The sequence below is a fragment of the Cyprinus carpio genome, chromosome B3 (assembly GCF_018340385.1).
Source record: "Cyprinus carpio isolate SPL01 chromosome B3, ASM1834038v1, whole genome shotgun sequence".
NCBI lineage: Eukaryota > Metazoa > Chordata > Actinopteri > Cypriniformes > Cyprinidae > Cyprinus > Cyprinus carpio.
Window position 1 is genome coordinate 11,602,332 of NC_056599.1, and position 24,722 is coordinate 11,627,053.

The following is a 24,722-nucleotide window of genomic DNA, read 5'->3' on the forward strand; positions in this document are numbered from 1 at the left end:
TAACTGACAAAACACAGGGATTACATTCAACAACAGGACTAAATCAGCTCACAGAGTAATATAACTATAGCTGCATGGGTCAATAATAATAGCACAATAGTTTGCTTTTTTCTTGCTATTATGCACAAACCTGCAATATTAACAAATAAACTGGAAGACAAAAGCAGAGTTTACCCTATCACACTGTAGTCTATCAGTCAAAAAAGACTATTGACGCCCAGCTTAAACAATCTATCCAATAGAATATGTGGTCATATGGTGTTAAATGCAGATGAAAAATCTATAAACATAACACGGGCATATCGCTTTGGTTGATTAAGATGACAATAGAGTCTATGCAGCATATACAAGAGGGCATCTTCTGTGCTTCTTCCCGTCCTATATGCAAATTGCAAAGGATCAAGTTTGTTTCACACCTCACAAAGAACACAAGAACATCTAATACTTATTTTTTCAAAAGTCTTCATGACAATAGATGTCAAAGCTACCGGACGATAATCCTTTAAATCTGCTAGTTTTGATATTTTTGACACTATGAATGATACATTCCAGGCACTAGGTGCATAGCATGTCCACAGACACTTGAAAACGATGACTGTAAATAATACTACGGGCCGTTTACACTACAACATTTTCAGCCAAAAATTGGAAACTTTTTATGTGTTTTGCCTGTTCGTTTACACGATAATGGCGTTTTGGGGACTGAAAACCCATATTTTTGAAAACTGGTTTCAAAGTGCAAGTTTTCGAAAATGGCACAGTTTCCATGTAAACACCCAATACGGGAATCTTTGAAAACGGTGACATCATGCGCATGTGTAGTTAGGTATGTAGACGTGCGCAGTATGTGTCAATTTTAAAGGCAAGCGCAGACAAACATACACAACAATTTTGAGTACTGCTTGTAAGCGTTCTTAATATTACCAAAGCACAAATCAAGAACCCTTTCTCCTCTGGTGGGACAAGTGATATACTGATAAAAATGGGGCAATACGTGTGTTAAGGAGCAACCATTAAAATCTCCCAGTATGAATTTAGTAGCGTCTCGTGCGACATGTTTTCCAACCGAGCCACAAGATCATATACAGCGTCTTGCCACAGCTCGGAAATTTGCTCAGGGATGAATATAAACGACCGTAATAAACAATTGTCCAAACTCCCTAGGGAGGTAAAATGGTCTGAATGACAAGGACAAAGGTTTGATATCCTCCAAGCAGTAAGACTCCCACAGTGTGTAATTCCAGCCCGATCTCATGGCAGTTTGTACATATTTTACAAGATGGCTAATGAAGTGAAGTGATGTGACATACAGCCAAGTATGGTGACCCATACTCAGAATTCGTGCTCTGCATTTAACCCATCCAAAGTGCACACACACAGCAGTGAACACACACACACCGTGAACAGCCATTTATGCTGCGGCACACGGGGTGCAGTTGGGGATTCAGTGCCTTGCTCAAGGGCTATTGCCGGCCCGAGACTTGAACCCAAAACCTTAGGGTTAGGGGTCAAACTCTCTTACCATTAAGCCACGACTTAATTCATATGAATTTGTATGACCTGACTCGTACAAACTGATATGATTTGTGCTAAATCGTACGTATTTTACGAGTTGCACAATTACCTACACCTAACCCCGCCCCTAAACTTAACCGTCACTGGGGTCTAGACAAATCGTACAAAATTGTATGATTGAGGTCATTCGAATTTTGTACGAATTAGCCACCTCGTAAAATACGTACGAATTGGTCGTGAGATAGCATTGGTAATTCTTTCACCATCTCTCTTTGTAAACGCACACACCTCCACCAGCTTTCTTCCCTGTTCCTAGTGGATCACGATCAGTTCTCACAGGATCGATAAACCCTGCGACCTGAAGTAACGAGTTATCAATCGTGTCTTTAAGCCATCTTTCTGTGAAACACAGCAAACAACTGTCTCTGTACTCAGTGAAATACCTCACAGCCGACTGAAGCTCTGATAGTTGCTTGGAGAGAGAGCGTGTATTGGCGAGGATCACTGTTGGTAGAGGAAGTTGTTACCTCGGGACTGGACCTTCCGCTGCACCCCAGCACGCTGATTTCTCCTCCATCTCCTTAGAGTGGTACTCCCCCTCCTACACTCTCTCGGCAATTCCAATGAAATTCCATCACTAAACACTTTTAAAAATAAAGCTGCTTCACGATGCCATAGAAGAACCTTTTTGTCTAAATGGTTCCATAAAGAACCTTAAACATCTGAAGAACCTTTCTGTTTCACAAAAGGTTCTTTGTGGCGAAAGAATTACAAAAAGGTAAGAAAGACATGTTTTTTTTAAGAACCTTTGACTGAATAGTTCTTGGTTCTTGGCCAATCTGCTCAGCTGCGGCAGTGTGCTCTCCTGTTGTTTAAATCTGTATTGCTGCCGGTAACAGCAAATAAATGACAAGCAACAGCCCATACAGAAGCACTACGAAACGCATCCTTAAGGGCTCCGACTGGTTTCAGATACCAAATAACAAAACACACACACACACAAAATAGTAATAATAATGAACAATGTTTACCATTTAAAAACAGCAGATTATTTACTGTCTTTAACTCTCACGTTCTCTGCTGTTTGTATTTATGATATTCCTATTCATATATCAGACATTCACTTCCTGTTTTGTGTCAGCCAATCACATTTAAGACTTTGTTAGCTGTGTTTTCCTGTGCAAAAGACATTACCGTGTTGTTGTACGTGGTTGCCAGGGCGTTGCTAAGGTGTTTAAAGAGATTTCAGAATGTTGCCATAGTGTTCTGGGAATTTTCTTCCTTCATGATGCGTCTGTGGGATTTTTGAACCTGTTTTATGGTGCAGCAGGTGAAAATTTTGCATCTGATCAGTCAGTAAAGTAACATCAATATGATTTGAGGAATCATTCAAATGCTGCAGGATGTTTTATCACACACACACACACACACACACACACACACACACACACACACACACACACAGACACACAGAGGGCGTCACAGGTATTAGCGTGCGACTCCAGGCTGCTCACATGATGACATCATCATCCAGCGCATCGAATCAATGAGTTTTCTACTCAGGTGTCAGCGTGTGTGTGTTTAGTGGTGTGAAAAGTGAGAGTGTGTGTGTCAGACATGTCGACTCCACTGCTGTGATGGATGGTCTGTGTTGTAAGACAGATGACAGTGTGTGTCTGCGGCTGCTGTGTGTGTGTGTGTGTGTGTGAACACAGGCCAAACCAATGTTTATTTACACTGCCACACTGAAGGAGTGATTTAAAAACAGCTAGTGTGTGTGTGTGTGTGTGTGTGTGTGTGTGTGTGTGTGTGTGTGTGTGTGTGTGCGTGTGAAGCTATGCACAGATCAGATTTCTAAACAAGCCTTTGAAATGTAGAAGACCGTTAAAGCCGTAGAGAGTCCTAAATACAAGCAGTACTGCCAAACACACACACACACACACACACTGGCATTTCAGAAGCTCAACAAAACAACTGTTCCAAACCCTAGTGAGCCCCCCTGTCATCCTCAATGCTAAACTGCACAAAATACTACAAGATCAATCTGGTCATCTTATTCAAGACTCTTTCTTTGAGTCAAAATTAGGAATTATTTATTTAACAGAGTTAGGTAAAAAAAAATAAAAAAATACTGATTATGATGATAAAATGATAATCTAGATGTCTTTTACTGAATTAAGCATTCACTATAATGAGGTCATGTGACATACTAATTGCTGCATGATCTATTTTGTTTCACAACAAATGATATGCAGTTTATATTACAGTAAATAAGATGCAGTATACATTAAATATTTTGGGCTAAAAACAGCCCAATTTGAGTTTCGTCTCTTCTGCTCACCAAGGCTGTATTTATTTGATAAAAAATACAGTAAAATCAGTAATATTGTGAAATATTATTACCATTTAAAATATTTTTTCTATGGGTATATATGTTAAAATGTATTTTATTCCTGTGATCAAAGCTGATTTTTCAGCATCATTATTCCAGTCTTCGGTGTCACATGATCCTTCAGAAATCATATATGCTTATTTGCTGCTCAAGAAACTTTTTTTTTTTTAATCAATGTTGAAATCATTCAAAAGAGCAGCATTTATTTTAAATATAAATCTGTCACTTTTGATCAATTTAATGCATCCTTGCTGAATAAAAGTATTTCTTCAAGGAAATCTTATTGACTATATACAGTTAGCAATAGTATATTATTCTGAGAACATCCAATGACAGACAAAATCTGTTTGGGACGGTCCATGCGGGGGACAGTGACACAGAGGGAAAGATAAAGTGTGTATATGTGTGTGTGTGTGTGTGAGAGAGTTTCTGCATACCAGGCGTGTGTGAGTGTTGGCGTGTATCTGCAGTGTTTACACCAGTGTATTCTGGATAAATGCCGCCTCCATTGCTATAAATTTCCCGGTGAGGTTCTGAATGTTTCTGCTCACGCTGTTGGTTCACATGCATCGTGACTGTGAGTACAAGATCATTGTGACGCTGAGAGAATATATGACCGCAGACACAGAGACTTCAGCACGGCTTTGACTCCTTAAAGGGGTCACTGGATGCTACATGCACTTTTACAAGTTGTTTGAACTGAAATGTGTGTTGCCAGTGTGTGTACACAACCACTCTAAAATAAAAATCCACCGAGTTTTTTTTTTTAAAATCTACTAAAATCTTTACCCCTTTCTCAAATCGAGCTGATCTCAGATGCCTGTCTGTGTGACATCACAAAAACAGGCCCCTCCCACGATAGTTTGATTGACAGTGGCATTTCAACACAGACTGGACTGGTGTCTTACCTTAGACCCGCCCTGAGTGAGTATCATCAGTCAAGCATTGGTTCACCGCCGGAGCAGATTGACTCCTAAGCGATTGAGGTGTTCTGTTGTTGGATGTTATAATGAACATAGCAGTCGTCATTTACTCCTGACATCTGAGCCGCTGAAGATTCAGTGGATTACTTTTGTTTCTGAAGAGAATGTGCCCCCGATCTACATACATGAGTTTATCTTTGCACGAATCATTCTGATCCAGATTCACCAACAGAAAAAATGAGTATAAGGTTTTTTTAATGAATCTTTAAAAATCACCTTTACTAATAATGTGCTAATTAGCAAGTTTCACGATGAATGCGGCTAAAGTAAACAGTATTTCTGAGAGCAGCTCTGAAGAGAGGGGCGGGGTCAGCATAGCTCATTAACATTTAAAGGAAAATGCTACAAAATGGCGTGCTCTGAAAAGAGCTGTTTTTGACAGGGTAAAAAAGGTCAAAATTGAACAATTTTAACCAAACTATGTTACAGACTTTTTATTAAGACCCTAAAGAACCATATCAACTTGTGGAAAATGGACATATGATGACTCCTTTAACAATCAGTTATGTCTTGGATGTTTCTCCTGATATATATATATATATATATATATATATATATATATATAAATATATATATATATATATAAATAACATTAAATTAACAATATTGTAGTTTTAGTTAAAAAAATTATTTTCAGTAAGGATATTTTGTAATAATATCATACAATATAAATAATATATTAATAAAATACTGAAATCAGAATGTTTATAAATATAGTAAAGTGAAAATATTACATTTTACAGTTCTATAAAATATTTCATAGTTTAATCTTTTAAATGTTATTTCGTGTTTTATATTATACACATTATATTATACATTTTTAATAAAATATTTGTAATATTTTCATGTTATATTTTATTATTGAATTGTTTAAATGTTTTCTTTTTCTTTTTGCATAAGCAAAGAGAAATAAAATATTAAAATTAGAAATGTATTCTAATCAAGGAGAAAGAGATGCGAATGGGTCACTAGTCATCATACAATAAGACTACAAAACTGTAAAATGATTGCTCATTTAATGAGAAATGTTTGAGTTCATATTGAAATCTGACTTTGAATGGCAAATCTGAGCACAGTTTGAGACTCAGTTAAGATGAAATGAGATATATTGTGTCTGTTTCTCAGAAGAAACATGTGGAAACTAAAGCAGAAGTCTCAATTAGATCTCATTGGTCTCTAAGAGAAACAGGCAAGATTCCACAGAGATCTGATGTGTGATATTCAGTGGCAGAGGCTCTGGTGAAGCACTGATTCCCATGATTCAGAGCGAGTGGACATCAGGGAGCCTCTCTGGCGTCTGTGGGTCAGATGTCAGATGTAGGTTAAGAGGGGCAGCGTGGGTTAACAGATCCACTGAGAGTTCATGAAGACAGACACACACATTCCTCACACTGCAGAGCGGCTGCACACTGCTGAGTGTACACTACATTACATCACACTGAACAGCATCTTCATCACAACTCTACATGCTTTCCAGAGCAACAGCGTCATCTACTGACTGCTGACTGCTTGTAACCAGATTTCACTTTATTTAAAAGCTGCTAGTTTCAGAATCAGAATCAGAATGAGCTTTATTGCCAGGTGTTTACACATGAGGAATTTGTTTTTGTGACAGAGCTTTCGCAGTGCAACAGAATGACGGTGACAGAACAAAAAACAGATAATAAAAGAATAAAAAAATAGAACAAGTAAGGAATAACAATATACAAATTGACAATTGTATGTACAGGTATATTTTGTGCAAATTTGAAGTGTAGACTAAGTATGTGTGTTAGATAAATAAGTGTATGAGTGTAGTGTTGTGTGTTCCACAGTTATTGTCAAGTGTTCATGAGATGGATTGCCTGAGGGAAGAAAAATCATTTGTTAAATCAAGTATTGGTCATGAATTGATGACCTCATGAATTAATGTAGGCCAGTGACCCACGAGGAGGCCCCAGCTAACTTAAATTAAAATACAAAGTTAAAGTCAGACAAATATAAATGTATCTCTATGTAATCCAAGCTCTGAAATATTAACAAGAAATCCCTTATCCTCAATCAGTAAATCACAAACAACTGGAAGAGTCTGGTAATTTCACTGATTAAAAACATGGATCCCTGAAGAAACATCAACTCTTAAAACTTCCTGAATTTTATTTTAATTAGAATTGATATAATTTCTTATTTTAATATATAAACACTTTTAGTTTCGGAATGAATGAATAAATAAAAAATGTTTGTATTAGATTTTATTTTTATATTTGTTTGTTTTAGTAATTTTGTTGTGGTTTTGTCATGTTTTTACATTTTTATTTTTTATTTTTAGTTTATTTAGTCTTACATTAGAACTTCATGTTAAACTAAATGGAAATAAGTAAGGCATAATGCATGGCTAGCTGTGCATTAAATTATTTTAATGCACGGCAAGAACCAACTGACGCAAAGCGCATTAAAATGGTTTATACTACGGTGCCGTTGAATGCTTGAATCTGATTGGCTGATGAAAATTCTGAGGCAGGGGTGTCCAACCCTGTTCCTGGAGACCTACCTTTCCGCAGAGTTCAGTTCCAACCCTGATCAAACACACCTGTCTGTAATTATCAAGCGCTCCCTCAGCTCCTAATGAGTTGGTTCAGTTGTGTTTGATTGGAGCTTTGCAGGAAGGTAGATCTTTAGGACCTGGGCAGCCCTGTTCTAAGGTGTGTAATTATTTTCATCGAAAGGCACGGCGAGCATAGTTCCAGGCAGCTCTTGACCGCATTACATGTCCATATCACTTCGCCACATGATGTCAGTTATTTCAAAGTTCTTACACCAGCAAAATAACCAAAACCCACAACAACACTGGCCAAACAATAGTAAGCAATAGGATAAAACCGGCAGGTCATTTCCATGTTTGCCACAGCACATACTCTAATTCATTTATTTGAATGAATTATAGCATTTATTTGAATTAATTATTGAGGGAGAGAGATGGTCACATGATACACATGGCCTGGGACGTGTTTTTGTAAGCCTGTTTTCCCTGAAGCTGGAGTTTTCTTTCAAAATAAAAGCTCTACTGCCGTTTCCGTCATAATAAAACCTTAAAAGTGCAGTATGGATTGCTGACAGCTAGCGGTTTTAAAATGCAGTCCAAATTCAAAATGTCTCTTTCAAGTGTAGAAACTAGGAAATAACTATTGTAATTTCCCTACTGTAGTGTAAAGCAAAAATAATATAGGCTACCTATGAAATATTAATTTTCATTTATTTTACAGTATTTTACAGTGCAATTGACCTCCATACGTCATCCTCCTGGAACTGCTTTTGTTTTCAACAGTGAGCGCAAGCTAGATTAAAGTGATTATGTTTTGCATATGGTTATTTTTCTTACAAAAATGCATCGATTCGATTCGACTTTGTTCACCCCCGGAGCTGTGTCAGACACTTTTTATTTAGGATGGGAATTTTTATTTAACTTCTTTTAGACTGATGCACTGCAACACCCGCTGAGTGCCATTAATCAGGTTGAAAGATCAAAGCCAATTTTCATATACACCTAGGATGACTTGAGAGTGAGTAATTTATGGGTTAGAATAATTTAAATTTAAAGAATAATAAAAGGTGTGGGGCAGCGTTGAAAAGTTTCTGTGTGTGTTCAGAATGTGAGATCTTCGACTTGTCTCTGTCTCTTTCTCTCTGTGTGTGTGTGAGAGAGTGATGAGTGTGGGTTTGTTTGTATCAATTAAAGTAACACATTAATATAAAGCAATGATTAAACTGATTTGGAACTACCTCTGCATTAAAAGTTTTTAATGTATACCTGCCACCCAATCAGAATCCAGTATTCAGACAGACCACGGGTACAAGCTCAAGTAAAAGCTTTTTTTTTTTTTTTTTTTAAAGCAATATATAATATATATATATATATATAATATATATATATATATATATATATATATTTGTATTGTAGATTTCTTGTAGATTTTTTATTGCTTATTTCAGTTTACATAGGAACATTTTTTATGGTTTTAGTTTTGATTTCAGTTAACACACTATCACAGTGAAAAGACGAGTTTGACCAGTCTCTGTGTTCATGAGCAGATAAAGACTCTGTCAGGGGTGCGTTTCCCATACAACGATGTAACTTGCTGATTAACCACCATAGTACAATGCATTGTTGTGGAAACAAACTAGCTAGTCACGACTGTTTCAAGAGCATATTTATTTAAGCCCATATGTCTTACTAACAAGAAACTGTGCTTCTAACCACAGCTGGAGAGCTGTAGTTCCTACTACGCAAGTTTGCGACGCTGTTTACTGTCAAATGTTCATTTGAACCATAGTTTCAAGAGAAACAGAATCGTTGACCCATGTTGGTAATGATGGAACTTGCGACCATAGTTGGCTAACGGTACTTTTGGAAAATGCACCGCAGCCTGATTACAAGGTTTGAACAAATTGTCACCGCCAGCAATAAAATACTGTTGACTCATTTAAGAGATCATAAGAGGTCATTTTGATTTGAAAGTTTAATGGTGGGTTTGTGCTTATGAGCACTGAAATGATCCCAGGAGATGATTTTTTTTTATTTATTTTTTTACAAAGAACATGAACAATTAAAAAAAAAAACCCACTGTACTTTTCCATATTTTCTGAGCATGAGCCTGGCCAGTACCATGGTATTTTTTTTTTTCTTATTAAATAGTTCAATAAATTGTTGTTTAAGAATTTAATCTAATAATATTTTAATCTAATATTTATATTTTATTTTATTTTAGCTTTATTTAACAAAAAATATTTGAGTAGTTTTAGTTTAACAAAAACAACAGTAGAGAATCATGTAATTACCATGATACATAATAATAGTAGAAAAGTACTAACAAACATAACATTAGAAAAACTCATGTTAAAAAGTTGAGGGTCATACGCAGGGATGGACAAATAGGCCCACCACAACTACAAATAGCCGCTCCTATTTCACAATATTACAGCAATCCTATCGCATTTATGGCAAATAACATAAAAAAAATGGTGACCCTGTTAAAAAAAAATGGTTGGCAAAAACAATAGTAACAATCAGAGAAATTCTAATTATTTCCACTACAATACCATTACAGACATTACAAACCATCAACTTTTAACCATTAAAACCCTTAAATAATGGTTTCCTGTTGTGTGTTTTGTGACATATTTCATTAGGATTTAGTGGTTTTAACAAAAGCCACCAATAGAAGGTGACCAATTACCAGTAGAAACCAATAGGCATGATTACAATTTCCATTAAAAACAAGACAATTTATATTATAACCAGTAAAACCATTACAAATTATGTGATGGTATCTATTGTTTTGTTTTATTTATTTATTTTTTTCAGCAGGGGACTTTATTGTTATGAACTAAAATACTTGAGATCTACATATAAAGAGCAGAATGCAAAATGTATAACATGACAATGATAAACATAAACCTAGAGTCTAGAAACCTGAAACAACAGATTTCTTCAATTTGACTATTCATATGTCTGTGTGTGTGTGTACTTGTTTATGCTACATTGTGGATACACAAGGATAGTAAAACCTGAATTTTTTTGACATTGTGGGGACTGGCCGTCGGTCCCCACGAGGGGACAAAATTATTAAAAATAGTAAATGTTGTTTATCTGTAAGTGTAACAATGCAAACAGGTTTTCTGTTAGGGGTAGGTTAAGGGTTAGGGATGGTTGAGGGGATAGAAAATATCGTTTGGTCTGTATAAAAGTAATATAAGTCTATGGAAAGTCCCCACAATTCACAGAAACGAACGTGTTTGTGTGATATAATAATCAGACTAATCACCTTAGAGGCTACTTCATTTACTCTATTTTCTAACTCAATATCTCTCAAATGTAACCCGTTGAAGAATCGCTGCTGTCTCTTTATGAATGAATGGAATATTCATGTGAGACAATGCAGAGGGATAAATAGCAGTGGATGCTCGGACTAGGGTTGTCCTGTGATTTCACTATTCACTATAGGCAACATGCTGTGTATAGTGAGAGTGGCGGGCAAACTGTGATGTAACTGTTCGCTTTTTTTTTTCCTTTTAGCTCTTCCCAACCACATTTATCTTCACATGATTAGAGCTTACAGCTCTTGAAAGTGTAAAAAAAAAAAAAAAAAAAAAAAAAAAAAAAAAAAATCCAGTATCTCAAAATATTCAAATATTTACATTTGATAAATGACCATCTCTACAGAATAAATTCTGGGTATCTCTTGTTCTTTGAAACCACAATAATGGAGAAGACTGTTGACTTGGCAATGGTCCAGAAGACAATCATTGACACCCTCCACAAAGAGGGTAAGTCACAGAAGATCATTACTGAAATGGGTGGCTGTTAACAGAGTGCTGTATCAAAGTATATTAAATGCAAAGTTGACTGGAAGGAAGAAATCGGGTTGGAAAAGGTGCACCAGTAACAGGAATGACCGCAAACTTGAGAAAACTGTCAAGCAAAGCCGATTCAAACACTTGGGAGAGCTTCACAAGGAGTGGACTGAAGCTGGAGTCACCACGCTCAGACATCTTCAGGAAAAGGGCTAACTTCTCCATCTTACCTGGGCTTAGGAGCAAAAGAACTGGACTATTGATCAGTGGTCCAAAGTCCTCTTTTCAGATAAAAATAAATTTCGCATTTTATTTAGAAATCACGGTCTGGGGTCTGGAGGAAGACTGGAGAGGCACAGAATCCAAGCTGCTTGAAGTCCAGTGTGAAGTTTCCAGAGTGATGATTTGAGGTGCCGTGATGTCTGCTGGTGTTGGTCCATTGTGTTTTATCAAGTCCAAAGTCAATGCAGCCGTCTACCAGGAGATTTTGCAGCACTTTATACTTTCATCTGCTGACGAGCTTTATGAAGATGATGATTTGCTTTTCCAGCAGGACTTATCACCTGCCCACAGTGCCAAAACCACTTCCAAGTGGTTTGCTGACCATGATATTACTGTGCTTGACTGGCCAGTTAACATGCCTGACCTGAACTCCCATATGTAATCTATGGGATATTTTCAAGAGAAAGATGAGAAATGGTGCCTCAGTGCCACAGGCTGATTGCTTCCATGCCACACCTCACTGATGCTGTGATTTGTGCTCAGAAAAAAAAATGAACGATATTCTAATTTTTTTTAGATGCATCTGTATATACGTATATATTTTTTCCAGAATTATACTGAAGGAAATAAAGCTTATTAGGAACATTAGACATTAAGATGTGACTTTTAACTGTATGATAATAACTAAATACAATCATGTTCTCTCTTGCAGCATAAATGCCTTGCAACTGTTAAAATAGTTAACTAAAACTAAAACCATAAAGAACAAATTCACTGCTTGACATACAAAAACTGACACTAAAAGTAAAATAAAAACTAACAGCTAATTAAAGCCATAATAGTTTCTATAGAAAAAAAACACTTAAAACATCTTAAACTTACATGTGCGATTTATCATTTACATTTGTTTTAACATTATGTAGTAAAAATAAAATAAAGACATTTAAAGAAAAAAAACTTCAACTAAAACTACAATGAAAACAGAAAAACATTAAATATAAAAATATAAATATAAAAATAAACATTCAAAAACCTACACTAGTAGCCAATCTACAGGTCTGACATAATGGTGCTCAGAGGAAGCTGGTAGTGAAGCGCTGCAGTAACCTCGGCACATGTGTGTTCTGTTATCTCATTCCTTCTGCTGGTCTGTGATTATCTCAGTGCGGTCAGGAATGAGCCGTGCTGATAACTGCAGCCCTGCGGCGACACACAGACGGATTGTAGTGACTGCAAACATGTCAAACTGCTCAGAAAAACCCTAACTGCCTTTGAGCAAAAACTGCTGCTTTACACTGTCAACTGTCAAAATTAATTGTCACATTACCAGTGAGATACTGCTTTCAATGAAACTGAAATGTTTCTATTAATATTTTGAGTTTTTTATTTTTTATATTATGAAATGTGTCTCCTCTAGAGGTCCAGAAGAGATCTAAACTCAAACTGTGCTCATTTATCTCATTATGAAACTTTTCTCCATTTTAAATTTACAGCTCTATACTCTTTCTAGATGACAACTAGTGACTCATTTGTATCCATTTAATTTTTCCTTAGGAATTTTAGAAGAAACATCTGAGGCCAAGTTGACTTTACTGAACAGCATTTTCCAAAAGCATCATTAGCCTAAGTACATCATGTACCCTTGTCACCAATGGAGCTACGATCATCTTAGGCTTACAATGCTTTTGGGAAATGCAGCCCAGGTATAGCTCATAGACTGTATAAAAACATGGACGTAGTGTCCGTGACGTCACCCATAGACTCCTGAAGAGCGGTTTTGAAGCTCAAAGTGTGCAGAGCGGGCCGTTGCCATCTTGGCAGTGCGTCACCGTGCGACTCTCCCGGATAATCGAAAATGGGCAAAAAGGCGGGACCTGGTTGCTGAAGCCACGCCCACCTAGCGCAACGGCATTGTCAGCAGCGGCAATCCACCTGTCACTCACGTAGCCACACCCTTAATTATACAGAACGGATGAGTTATAAAAAAAATCACCCCCCTCACAGTTGTCATGAAGGGCAACATTAGCTATATAGACCAAAATAATTTTTTTGCATCAGGCTGTAAACATGCTTTTTTCTGCTGTAAAGTTGGGCATTTTACCATGGGGAGTCTATGGGACTGACTCCCTTTTGTAGCCAGCCTCAAGCGGCCAGTCAATGAATTGCAGTTTTAGTCACTTCCTTATTGGCTTCACGAGAGAGAGCGGGAGGTTGCCACTCGGTATAGCTACTGGAGTTATGGTTTGAGTGAAGCTGAAGTCAGTGTGAGGTTCATGGACAGCCGTTTGCCCAAAGAGACCACAGTATAGTTTGTCAGGAAGCCGCCTCTTAGAATTCTGGGAAAATTAAAGGGTTTCTTAAAACGTCTAAACCTGTGTAATTAAATGGTCTCTCAGATGTCCAAGACTCCAGAGGAGACCAGACAAAAGGCAGACAGCAAACGCTAAATATGAGAACTGCAGTACATATTACTGTCAAGTAGCATCAGTTGCTTATTCAGTGTCAGATCAGAAAAACATTTAAGTAAAAACCAATGTATTCAATGCTGAGAAAAAAAAAAATCAACAAAATCATTGAAAAAAGCAACATCTTAGGATATTAAGACTTGTTCAGACTGTATCTTTAACATAAGTATATTTTGTATCACCATTTAAGTAAAAAAAAATACAAAATGCACTCATATTAAAGACACAATCTAAAAGAAGTCTAAATATCTTATGAAATACTGCTTCTCCAGCACATTTATCTTATTTTAAGGATATTTTATCTGGAAATTATGTATTAGCTCATTATGAAGTCATTTTTGGATTGTTTAGACTGCAAATAATTATGATGTGATATATATATAGGGGTGTAGCAACCATTAAAATAAATAAATAAAGTTCGCCACCTTCATTTTTTGAGATTATCATTTGTTTTAAGAATTATTCAAAGGAAAAAAAAAACTTTTTTTTTTTTTTTAAAAATCAACAATTATTTAGTAAAAGTGACAGTAAAGGCACATTTCTATTTTCAAATGCTTTTGAACTTTCTATTAATATTTTTTTTTTAACATTGATAAGAAATGTTTCTTGAGCAGCAAATCAGAATATTAGAATAATTTCTAAAGGATCATGTGACACTGAAGACTGGAGTAATGATGCTGAAAATTCAGCTTTGAATCACCGGAATAAATTACACTTTAAAATATATTCACATAGAAGAGAGTTATTTTAAAATGTAATAATATTTCTAAATGTTGCTGTTTTTTACTGTTTTTCTTTTTTTTTTGGTCAAATAAATGCAGCCTTAGTGAGCAGAAGAAATGCCTTTGCTGTCATTCTTACACCCCTGATTATATACACATCCATATTCTGAACTGTACGTTCGAATCAAAACAATGAATTTTGTATAAAAAGAGTCTTTACTGTATGTTTCAGCATTTCACCTACCAACAAAAACCAATGAGAAATAATAATAAATAAACAGAACTGTTGTGTAGTATAAAAGATGCCAACATTCATTTTAGAAGGAAAAAACCCTGTTATAATAGTTATCAGGCAGAAAGAGGACAGCTTTAAAAACAGGTACCTTAAAATATGTGATCTGAGATTCAGCTTTAACGCATTTTGGATACATTTGTTCTGATCTGGTGACTTTCTTCTTTACTAATACTGTACTCAGAATCAACATCAAGAGAACATGAAACCATCCCTGAAGTGGAAACCAAGAAGAATGGTCAATTATTTGTTCAGTAACATATTTATGCTTAATATCTATGCTTAACTGAGATTATAAAGGTCTCTGATTGAGCAGGTCTTTAGGCATTCGTCTTCTCAAAGAACTCCAAAACTGACCAACTAAAACAGTCGGATTTTGAATTAAAACAAGTAAAATCCAAAGATGGAAAAGCACCAAACAGTTCCTTTGATTCCTTCGAAACTTCTCCCGATTATCACAGAGTGGCTGAAGTTCCAGTTGCCGACATTCAATAATTGCGGATGCTAAAAAACCCGACGCTGGTGGGTGACTCCTTCACCGTTACAGTGACCAGGTTTGCAGTGACGTCGGTGACAAACACGTGTTCGATCAGGTTTCGTGTTGGCTTCCAGTCCTGACCAGCCTGCACCGAGATGGCCAAGTCACGGTTGTCGCTCGGAAATGAGGATTCATGGTCAGAATCCGAGCTGCTTCCTTCTTCTCCAGTGCTCAACTCGCTCAGGGTCTTGCTTGGTTTCCCTGGATCTTTAGAAGAGGATCTGTCTTGGGCTGGGTGATCTCGGCCCTCGGCCGTCTGAATGAGTATCTTGTCCACTCTACCTTGATTCTTTTTCCCAAGTCTTTCGGACAAATCATCCACTTTGGATTTATTCAGTTGTGGACTCTTAAGGACTTGTTGACTGGTTGGGAACTTACTTGGGACATTCAGTGCAGGACTTTGCTCGTGTCTAGTGTTAAACCCAGAGCTTTTTCTACTAGGGTTGGAGGTATCCTTCAAGTAGGAACCGTCGTTTGTGGAGGTGCCATTACCCTGCGCCGTTTTGGTGATGCTCTGCAGGTTGAGAGCTTGAAGGCTGGAAGGAGTTTTAAGAGAGGAAAATGAGCTTGATGGGGATTTCTGGAGAGATCCTGATCTTTGAAGTAGAGTCTGATCCGAGGCTTTTGGGACATTTGGAGAGAGTTGTGGACATGTCTGTCCATTGCTGCTGTGCAGATTCAACGCAGCCACTCCTGGAGATTTGCAAGTGGGTGTTGTGGGATCGACTCCACTGCTACTCATATCTGAGACTGAGAGCTTGAAATCCGAAGCAGTTTTGGTTTGTGGTGGCCGACTTAATGTAGTAGGCGACAAGGCCGAGCCGACAGAGCGTCCCGAGGAACTTAAAGAGTTCTTCTGTGTAAAAGAACCTCTATTATGCAGTGCCATCATTTCTCTTCCAGAGTTTCGGTTCAACCCGGTGTAAGTAAAGCTTGCAGGCATGAGTGGTTTCTTTATGCTCCCTCGGAGCTCCGAGTCTCTGGAAATGGGCTTGAGCATCTTCCGGGGACCTTTGGCCTGGCGCTGCACCTTCAGCTCTGGAGGAATCGCTTTCCTCCCTCGCTTTTTCTTCGGCGGTTCTGGCTTGGCAACCACGATCTGGGCTTTCTTCTGAGGGACCGGGTGGTGCTCTCGTGGACGAGGGCTCGGTTTCGGATTCCTGTCATCGTTGTCATCTTCATTGTCGTCATCATCTGAAGAAGAGGAAGAAGACGAGGAAGACGATGAACCAGAAGATGAGGACGATGAGGATGAGCTGCTTGATTTGGATACCACTGGAATGGTTTCCTGAGAAATTAACATATAGAAAACAGTGAGAACATAATGTGTGGTGCAAGTTTTTCTCACTAGATCTCTGGCATTTTTTTGTGGCACACTTACCAATATTTTTCTGGGTCGTCCACGAGGTCGTTTCCCCTTATTGTGGATCAAGAGCTCCCGCTCCTGCTCCCTAAGAATGGAAAAAACATTTGGGAAAAATGACAATGCTTCATTTCAATTGTGTAAATCATCCTTGCTTTATACATGACTATTACTTAAGTATTATAGGGGTGGTTGATTATGATTTTACTTTTTTCACTTTAGTTAGTGTGTAATGTTGCTGTTAGAGCATTAACAGCATCTGCAAAGTTACGATGCTCAAACATCAATGCAAAGCGTTTTAAATAAATTGTTGTTTATGGACTACAAAAAAGGCTGGTAGGGACTACAGTGAGCTTTTTCCCGGGTTTGTGACATCACTAACCCCGATGTAACGAATCACAACACACTGAGCCAGTTAACCAATCCAAGCCCATTTAATCAAAGGCGATTTAATTAAACACAACGCAGGAACTCAACAGATCGTTTTGACAAGAACAGAAACAGCGGTTTAGAAAGGTAAAATATTATTTATTTTTTTATAAATTAACATGTTAGCACCCCATAAAACACAATTAAGCATTCAGTCAACCACCCCTTTAAACGCCATAAGCAAAGGTGATTTAAATAAATAATATTTTATAAACAATCATAATAAAACTAACATAGAGAGGATATAAATAAAAAAAAATAATCATTAAAACATAACAATAAAAAAATCCTTGACTTCATTTTGCTCGCATCGACGAACAAAAACAAATTTTTTTAAAAATCCTTGACTTCATTTTGCTCGCATCGACGAACAAAAACAAATGCTATGATTTAATTAAATAATTATATGCAATGCAGTTCTAATACAGTATATGCCCTTTAATTATTTAAATGCGTGTAGGTTAAGTACGTGTGTCACACAGCGGCTCCGTTCACAGTAGTTCCACAGAAACTGTTATCATTTTTACATGTGTGGAGCATCTCAAACTCCATCTCTGCATGTTGTGAGTTTGTGCTTATTATAACGTTCATCTGGGAATGCAACATGCGCCATTTCATCAGATTTGTCAGGTAAATCACTTATAAATCTAAGCAAACTTAGGAGAATACATTGTGGTTTCAAAATAAAAGCTCAAATCCTCACTCTGAGTTTACACGTTTTGATGTCCACATATTCTTATATTTACAGTGGTTATAGCATTATTGTCCTAAAGAAATGGCCAAATATTAAAGATTAAGTGTACATTTGAATTAAATGGTGCTTGGTCAATATTAAACAAGTATTAGACCACACAGCAATGTGTAAAAATAATCATCAGTTGGTTGGCGCCCTTTGCAGACCTTTGTTGTAATGCGTAATGTACATTAGCTCTATTGTTTATAATACATTTATTTTACCAGTTTTGTTCAATAAAACCATATGATTTCTTCCTTTTGATACTTTATTTGAACTAATTATTATTGCCACATTGCTATTATATATGTATTTTAATGAACTTTAAATGCTATTTTTTACTTGCATCTATTTTTATTACCACAAAAAAAATAATTATAATTATAGGGCCCTATGAAATCCGTTTTATTTCCAAATTAAGTTTTTTTTCCATTTTCATTTTTCTATGCTCTGTTTTAATGGTTAAATTACATTTTATTAATCAAAAAGCCTGTCTAATCAATTGAGTTTTACAGCTTTATCTTTACCAAATTCTGTTTTCCATTATTTTCTGGATTCCATTTTAATGGTTCCATTAAGTTTTAATACTGCATTTTCAGAAATACTGCACATTTAAATTTTTCTACTAAATAAATTCTAGTAAATAACATTTCTGGTAAATACTCCTTTAAAAAGTGTTTTTTTTTATTTAAATATATATATATATATATATATATATATATATATATATATATATATATATATATATAATTTAATTATTAGTAAACTAGAACACGTGGATATGTTGTAATTTTTACACTATAATACTGAAACTTGATTTTAGTGATTTGGACTATGAGATTGATACTTGCTTCTTGCACTCTATGTTGCACTTTACTTTTGCTTTAAAAAAAGGATTTCATAGAAATGTGGATTTCATTTGGTTTCATAACATATAGTTTAATAAAATATTCTTAAGTAATACTGTTGATTTTTGTGGGAAATTAATTGTTTAGATTAATCGATAAATTAGTCAATAGATTAATTGAAATAAAAATAGTTGTTCATTATAAAAAAATAATAAAACATTCTTTTAACAGTCTTGGCTAATTTATAGGGGGAAAAACAGCCCAACTGTGAAATTCAGTTCCTGTTTTTATGAATTTAAGCCTCCTTACTTCCTGTTCTTTCTCCCCACTTCCTGTCACAACTCTCCATTGTTCTAATTTGGACAAAAACATCACTTTCTTTATTTTTGGCAGATATGTTAGAAAAAACTGGTGTTTCCTGTGAAAAGCTTAATTTGTTCTCCAGACATTAATGGTTTCTCAAATAAAGAAATATTTATTTGGCAAATTATAAAATGGGAGAAAAATTTCCCATGTACTTTCATTTAAGGATGGATTCAGAGTCATATTTAAACAAATACTCTTCCAAAAATCTAAAAATCTATTTTTTAACATTAGAAGTTGGTGTGAACTAGGGCTGCACGATAAATCGCATGCAATATTTAATGCGCATCTCTTCAGTAAAGCCGGTTCTGTAATCAGCAGTAAATCTCCATCACGTGCGTGCTTTCACATGGAGCAGCATTTACTACACAGAGCCGTTGTTCACTGACAAGCTGTGCAAAACCACGATCACATATGAACCACTGATTACAGAACCGGATTTACTGACAAGATGTGCATTAAATATTGCGTGTGATTTATCGTGCAGCACTAGTGTGGACAAGTTATCCAACTCTCATTTTCACACCCATTCGTCATAAACTGTGAAACCAAATGCGAAACGTTGACAGAAAACCCTAAAACTAGTTCCCATTGAAAATCTTAATGATGTTTGATTTTCAGTCAGGCTGCAGAGAAACTCATGAGCCTGGACACGTCTGCAGCCCCTGAATGGCCCTGTGAATGGAGCCCCATTTATGCCCTCCCAAGCGTTGCAGCCCATATTGTTTGCACATGGAGAAGGGGGCGTTGCTCTCACACACAGGCCTGCTCGTCCAATGAGAGAAATCTCTTACCTCTTGTTAAACGCAGCCAATAGTCTCGGGTCAAGAAGGTTTTCCTGAGGTTCCCAACTGTTATGCCTGAAACACAGACACTGGCTTCTTTAACATGCGAGTAAATGACAAACAACTTGCTCATGAAGTTTTTAATTTAGCATCAAAGTGATGGCTATGTACAAGGGAAAGTCTATAACTCTTATTTTTTTCTACTCTAACAAGTTTTTAAAATACTTATAATTCATATATTCTTGAAAATAATATGAATCATAAGCACATGTAAAATCGCATGTATAATTTTTGAAAATACATGTCACACCACAAGACGCTGCTTAGACTAAACCAGCATAACCAAGCATGCAAAACAAGACATTTGTGTACCACCCCTTGAATATCATTTGGATAGCAATTTTGCATCTACTACTGTAAATGTAAACAGAAGGGATGTGGAGTTGAATTGGACTTCAGGCGCAGCTTGGTTGGCGTCATATAGCAGAGGAAAAAAAAAGAGATAAGATGACAGTTTACTTAAAAGGGCACTTCAAAGAGTCCGAGCCATCTGGATTTCATTTAACACACAAAAAAGAAGTGATCTATCAAAACAGACATCCTTAACCCAGCATTACTCAAAATCAACATGAAACGCCATTCATTTTACTTCCATAACTACTACTGCTACTTCCAGCAGGACAATAATGCAGGACGAGGCTTGATTTTATCCATCAGGAATTCATTGGATGGTGAAAAGTGGCAGGTGGGTAAAACATAAGAGATGAAGAAGTTATTACAGTTTGATGTAAAATTATGAAGATAGACATTTTTGAAAAATCTGCATAGATTCATTTATATGGAAGTCTGTTTCCACCATGTGAGAAATAAAAAATAATTTCAACTTTTTTTTTTATTTACGTATCGCAAATATGTCGTTTTTTTGTTTTGTTTTTTTGTTTCAGCTAGAGGATAAAAAAAAAAAGTAATTGCGATTTTTCATCTAACATTTCTTACTTTTTTACCACAATTCAAAGAAAAGAGTCAGAATATCAAGATATAAACTCAGAATTTGGACTTTATTTCTCACAATTGTGACTTTCTTTTTTCCAAGTTTACATTTCCAAGTTTACATTCACTTTTTTTCTTGGAAATCTAAGTTTATATCTCACAATTTTGTTTATTTTTGCTTCCGTCACAGGATGAAAAAAATATAAAAAGGTCATTTTGACTTTTTATCTTACAATTCAGACTTTTCCTCACAATTGCAAGTTATGTCATAATTCGGTCTCTCTTTCTAAGAACTGCACGTTTATATCTCAATTTTTTTTCTGAATTGCGAGATGAGAAGTCGAAATTACCTTTAATTATTCATTTTCTTGACCATGTGATGGAAACAGGCTTCCAAAGATCAATCACAACAGACCAGGAAAATGTGTTAAGAACCTCAATTACATCAATTCACTATATTTGATACTTGCATTATGGAAACAAAAATGTTATGAAATATACCAAATGTTCAACAAGACATCTCCCCTCCTTCCTCATTTTAAATATCTAGAGCATTCTAGACATAATATCCAGAGTTCTGGTCAGTTTATGATCTTGGTTGAACAAGTAATAATATCCAATTAAAAATAGATGTTATATGAATAATCAATGAAGCAGATGGAAGCGCGCGGGAGGTGTGGCTCGTGTGATTGACAGCTCAAGTGCCCATAGAAGGGGCAAAAAGGGGGCGACAATGTAACAGAGAGCAAGAGTGGGGCATTAAGGGGGGTCGGGGGCAGCTGGAGTTTTTAATGGAAAAAAAAAGTCGAAACAAACCACGCGCTGCGAATTCTACAAACGGTTTGCTTTACAAAAGAACAAACTGTAACAAAGTAACAAACCAGCGTTCTAAAACTGATACAATGTAACTGGCTTTGTAACAACTGACCCAACATCAGGCGATTCCTAAACTCAATAGATGATGTTTATCACCGAAAATAAAACTAAAAACATATTAATAACACTATTTTTTTCTCGTACTTTACGTTTGTTTCTGTCGATTTTACTTCACCAATTGTGATTGGACAGTCGAACAAAAAATAAAAACAAAAACAACTTGATGAAAAGACACAGCAAATGTAATTTGGAAGACAAAGAGCAATGCAGAAAAAGAGGCAAAGGCGAACTGATCCGATGCAGTGCACGAACTCACGCGTGGCCGCGAAATTAAACACGCGCAACACGCTGTTGTTGTTGTTTTCATTGTTTCTCTCGCTCTCCTTTTCTGGATATTCACATTCAAGGATGTTTACTGGCAAAAAGCGTTGCATTGGCGAACCAGTCCATACGATGCACGTATATATCGCCTATATAGTCTACATATATACACACTTACATAACATACATAATAAAGGCAGTATGTGTATCAGTTCTCACTTACTTGGACGACCATCCTCTCCACTTCACCAGATACTCCAGCTTGCCCTGTGGAAATCAAACACGCGTTGAGGATCGCGCACGCATTCGGATTCACGTTTGTGTGCGTGTTTGTTACCTTCTTCAGGCGTTTGTTGAGGATACACTCGGCATCAAAGACCTGCCCTCCCACCGCGCTCAGCTCCTCCATGACTGTTCTCATCTCATTCTCATCTCACTCTCCGTGAGCTCAACGTGCGTGTGTGCGCGACTCGCGAGAGAGGGAGCGCGGAGCAAGACAGAAGGCGGATACGCAAACGAGCGGCGCGCGCAATGGCCCTCGGAGGACACCGTCCACGTGACGTCACACATTTTTTAAGAATGTGAGTTTTTGGTGAACAGCATATTGATGTGAAATGATATATAATAGTCTGACTTTGTTGTAATTGTATTATTTTGCATAAACATAACTAAAAGACATTTGTGCTCAATTATAGGCTCATTTGAATTTGTTATTCCCTTTAATACAGAATTTTTACTCAAAAACAAGACATTAACATAAAAACAAAAACAACATATGTTTATTTAAATTGTTAATTTTATTAGTTGTTATTTTAATCCTTTTCAGGTATATTTAGTTATTAATATCTTACATATAACATTCGATTGTACTGTAGGCCTATGTGACTTTTAATATTATTATAAACATTATATTGTGATATGTTTTTCTGTTATATTTGAAATGCGATTAATATTATACTGTAGTAGCTATTAAGTGCTTGTTTTTTTAACTTCAATTTATTTTATATTTTGTGTATAAAATTATTTGAATAAGGCTCCTGTTGTATAGTATAGGCTATTTGTTAAAAAAAAGAAAAAAAAAAAAAGAAAACAGATTTTCATTTGCTGGAAAGAAGCACAGCTGGAACAAAATCCTAGAGGAAACACTGCATACATTTAATACAATTAGAAAAATGCATTTACAAAGTTAAAAAGAAAATGCTCCTGTAAATCACTTTGAGTCAAATATCACATTGTATTAGGAAGGCTAATTTTTGATCAGAATTTTTTATTATTGATTAGAAGTTGCCCCCAATTTTTTTTTTTTTTTTTTAAAATTAGGAAGACAAGCACTCCTAATACAACAAGTAGAACAAAACTGCTCTTAACTGGGTGTGTGACATGTATGGCTGTGGAATGGGGTTTGGCTGAGAAAAAGTTTTCAGTCAAGAGATTTTTTTGTTTTTGTTCTTGGAACAAACCCTGGAATAAAGGGGAAAATTGTAACAATCTAAAATATGTTATAACTGTTTAAATATAGGAGTGTTCTGAAAGTTTCTGTTGAAATTCTAGACTCAATTCAAACACACCAGAAGCTACTGAACATAAGAAGCCATGTCATCTAATGAGCCTTGTGCATATTTTTCTTTACATTGCAATAGATCACATCTGTTGGGATGATGTTTATGTGTGAGTCTTCTTCTGGATTCCTGGATCTAAAACGCTATTTGTTTTGTTTTAGAGTGACACTTTTCAGTCATCCCCTCATCTGAAGTAAACCAATTATACAAAACGCATCCAAATCATTCAGTGCTACAAGATCTGGTCTGTCAAAGCAGAATCAGGTTAGTAATGATCATATTTGTTTCTTTGTTTTGTTTCTTCTTTTTTTCATCATTTTTCTATCTATATCTATAAACAAAAACAAAAAGAAAAAAAATAAAAATATAATATAATAAGTTAAATATTTTTATTCGACCATTTATTTGTTTAAACATCTTATATTTCATTTGCTGAATCATTGCAGCTGTATAATGCACAGTACTACTAAACAAGCTATATCAATGGAAACTATTCCATAAAGGAGTCATATGACGTTGTTAAAAGAACATTGTTTTGTGTATTTGGTGTAATGCAATGTGTTTATGCAGTTTAAGGTTCAAAAAACACATTCTTTTCCACTTACTGTACATTATTGTTGCTCCTCTATGCCCCGCCTTCTAAAACGCATCGATTTTTACAAAGCTCATTGCTCTGAAAAGCGAGGTGTGCTCTGATTGGCTAACTATCCAGTGCGTTGTGATTAGCCGAATACCTCAAGCGTGTGACGGAAATGTTACGCCCCTTAACACACTGTGATGGTGTGTCCCGGGGTGATGAGACAAAAACAATAAAACCCATTTAAAAAAAGAAAACCAATAAAATAATAATAAAAAAAATTGTTGCATCCAGTGGGGACATAATTACTGATTATAATGATGACTTATACTGTCTTTTTACGCATTGTGTATCGGGCCGCGTAAACATAAAACATGTCTGCATTTGTGATCGGAGAAATGACAAACAACAAGCGCTAC

The 24,722-nt window shown here is 36.1% G+C and overlaps 1 protein-coding gene across 1 annotated transcript; it reads right to left on the bottom strand.

The window, feature by feature from the left end:
- Positions 1 to 14,826: 14,826 nt before the first annotated feature.
- On the bottom strand, positions 14,827 to 22,673 carry LOC109087174 (chromobox protein homolog 2-like). The gene is made up of 5 exons (XM_042719683.1): positions 22,505 to 22,673; positions 22,391 to 22,434; positions 19,990 to 20,055; positions 16,841 to 16,910; positions 14,827 to 16,747 (listed from the first exon to the last, which is right to left on the bottom strand). Exons 1-5 carry the CDS (start codon positions 22,586 to 22,588, stop codon positions 15,410 to 15,412), a joined length of 1,602 nt encoding a protein of 533 aa, XP_042575617.1. The 5' UTR covers positions 22,589 to 22,673; the 3' UTR covers positions 14,827 to 15,409.
- Positions 22,674 to 24,722: the final 2,049 nt, after the last annotated feature.

Coding starts and splice junctions, on each gene's coding strand:
- LOC109087174 (XM_042719683.1), bottom strand. CDS start 22,588: ATGAGAACAGTCATGGAGGAGCTGAGCGCGGTGGGAGGGCAGGTCTTT. Junction 22,435..22,504: donor TCAACAAACGCCTGAAGAAG/GTAACAAACACG, acceptor TGATTTCCACAG/GGCAAGCTGGAGTATCTGGT. Junction 16,911..19,989: donor TTGGCTGCGTTTAACAAGAG/GTAAGAGATTTC, acceptor TTCCATTCTTAG/GGAGCAGGAGCGGGAGCTCT.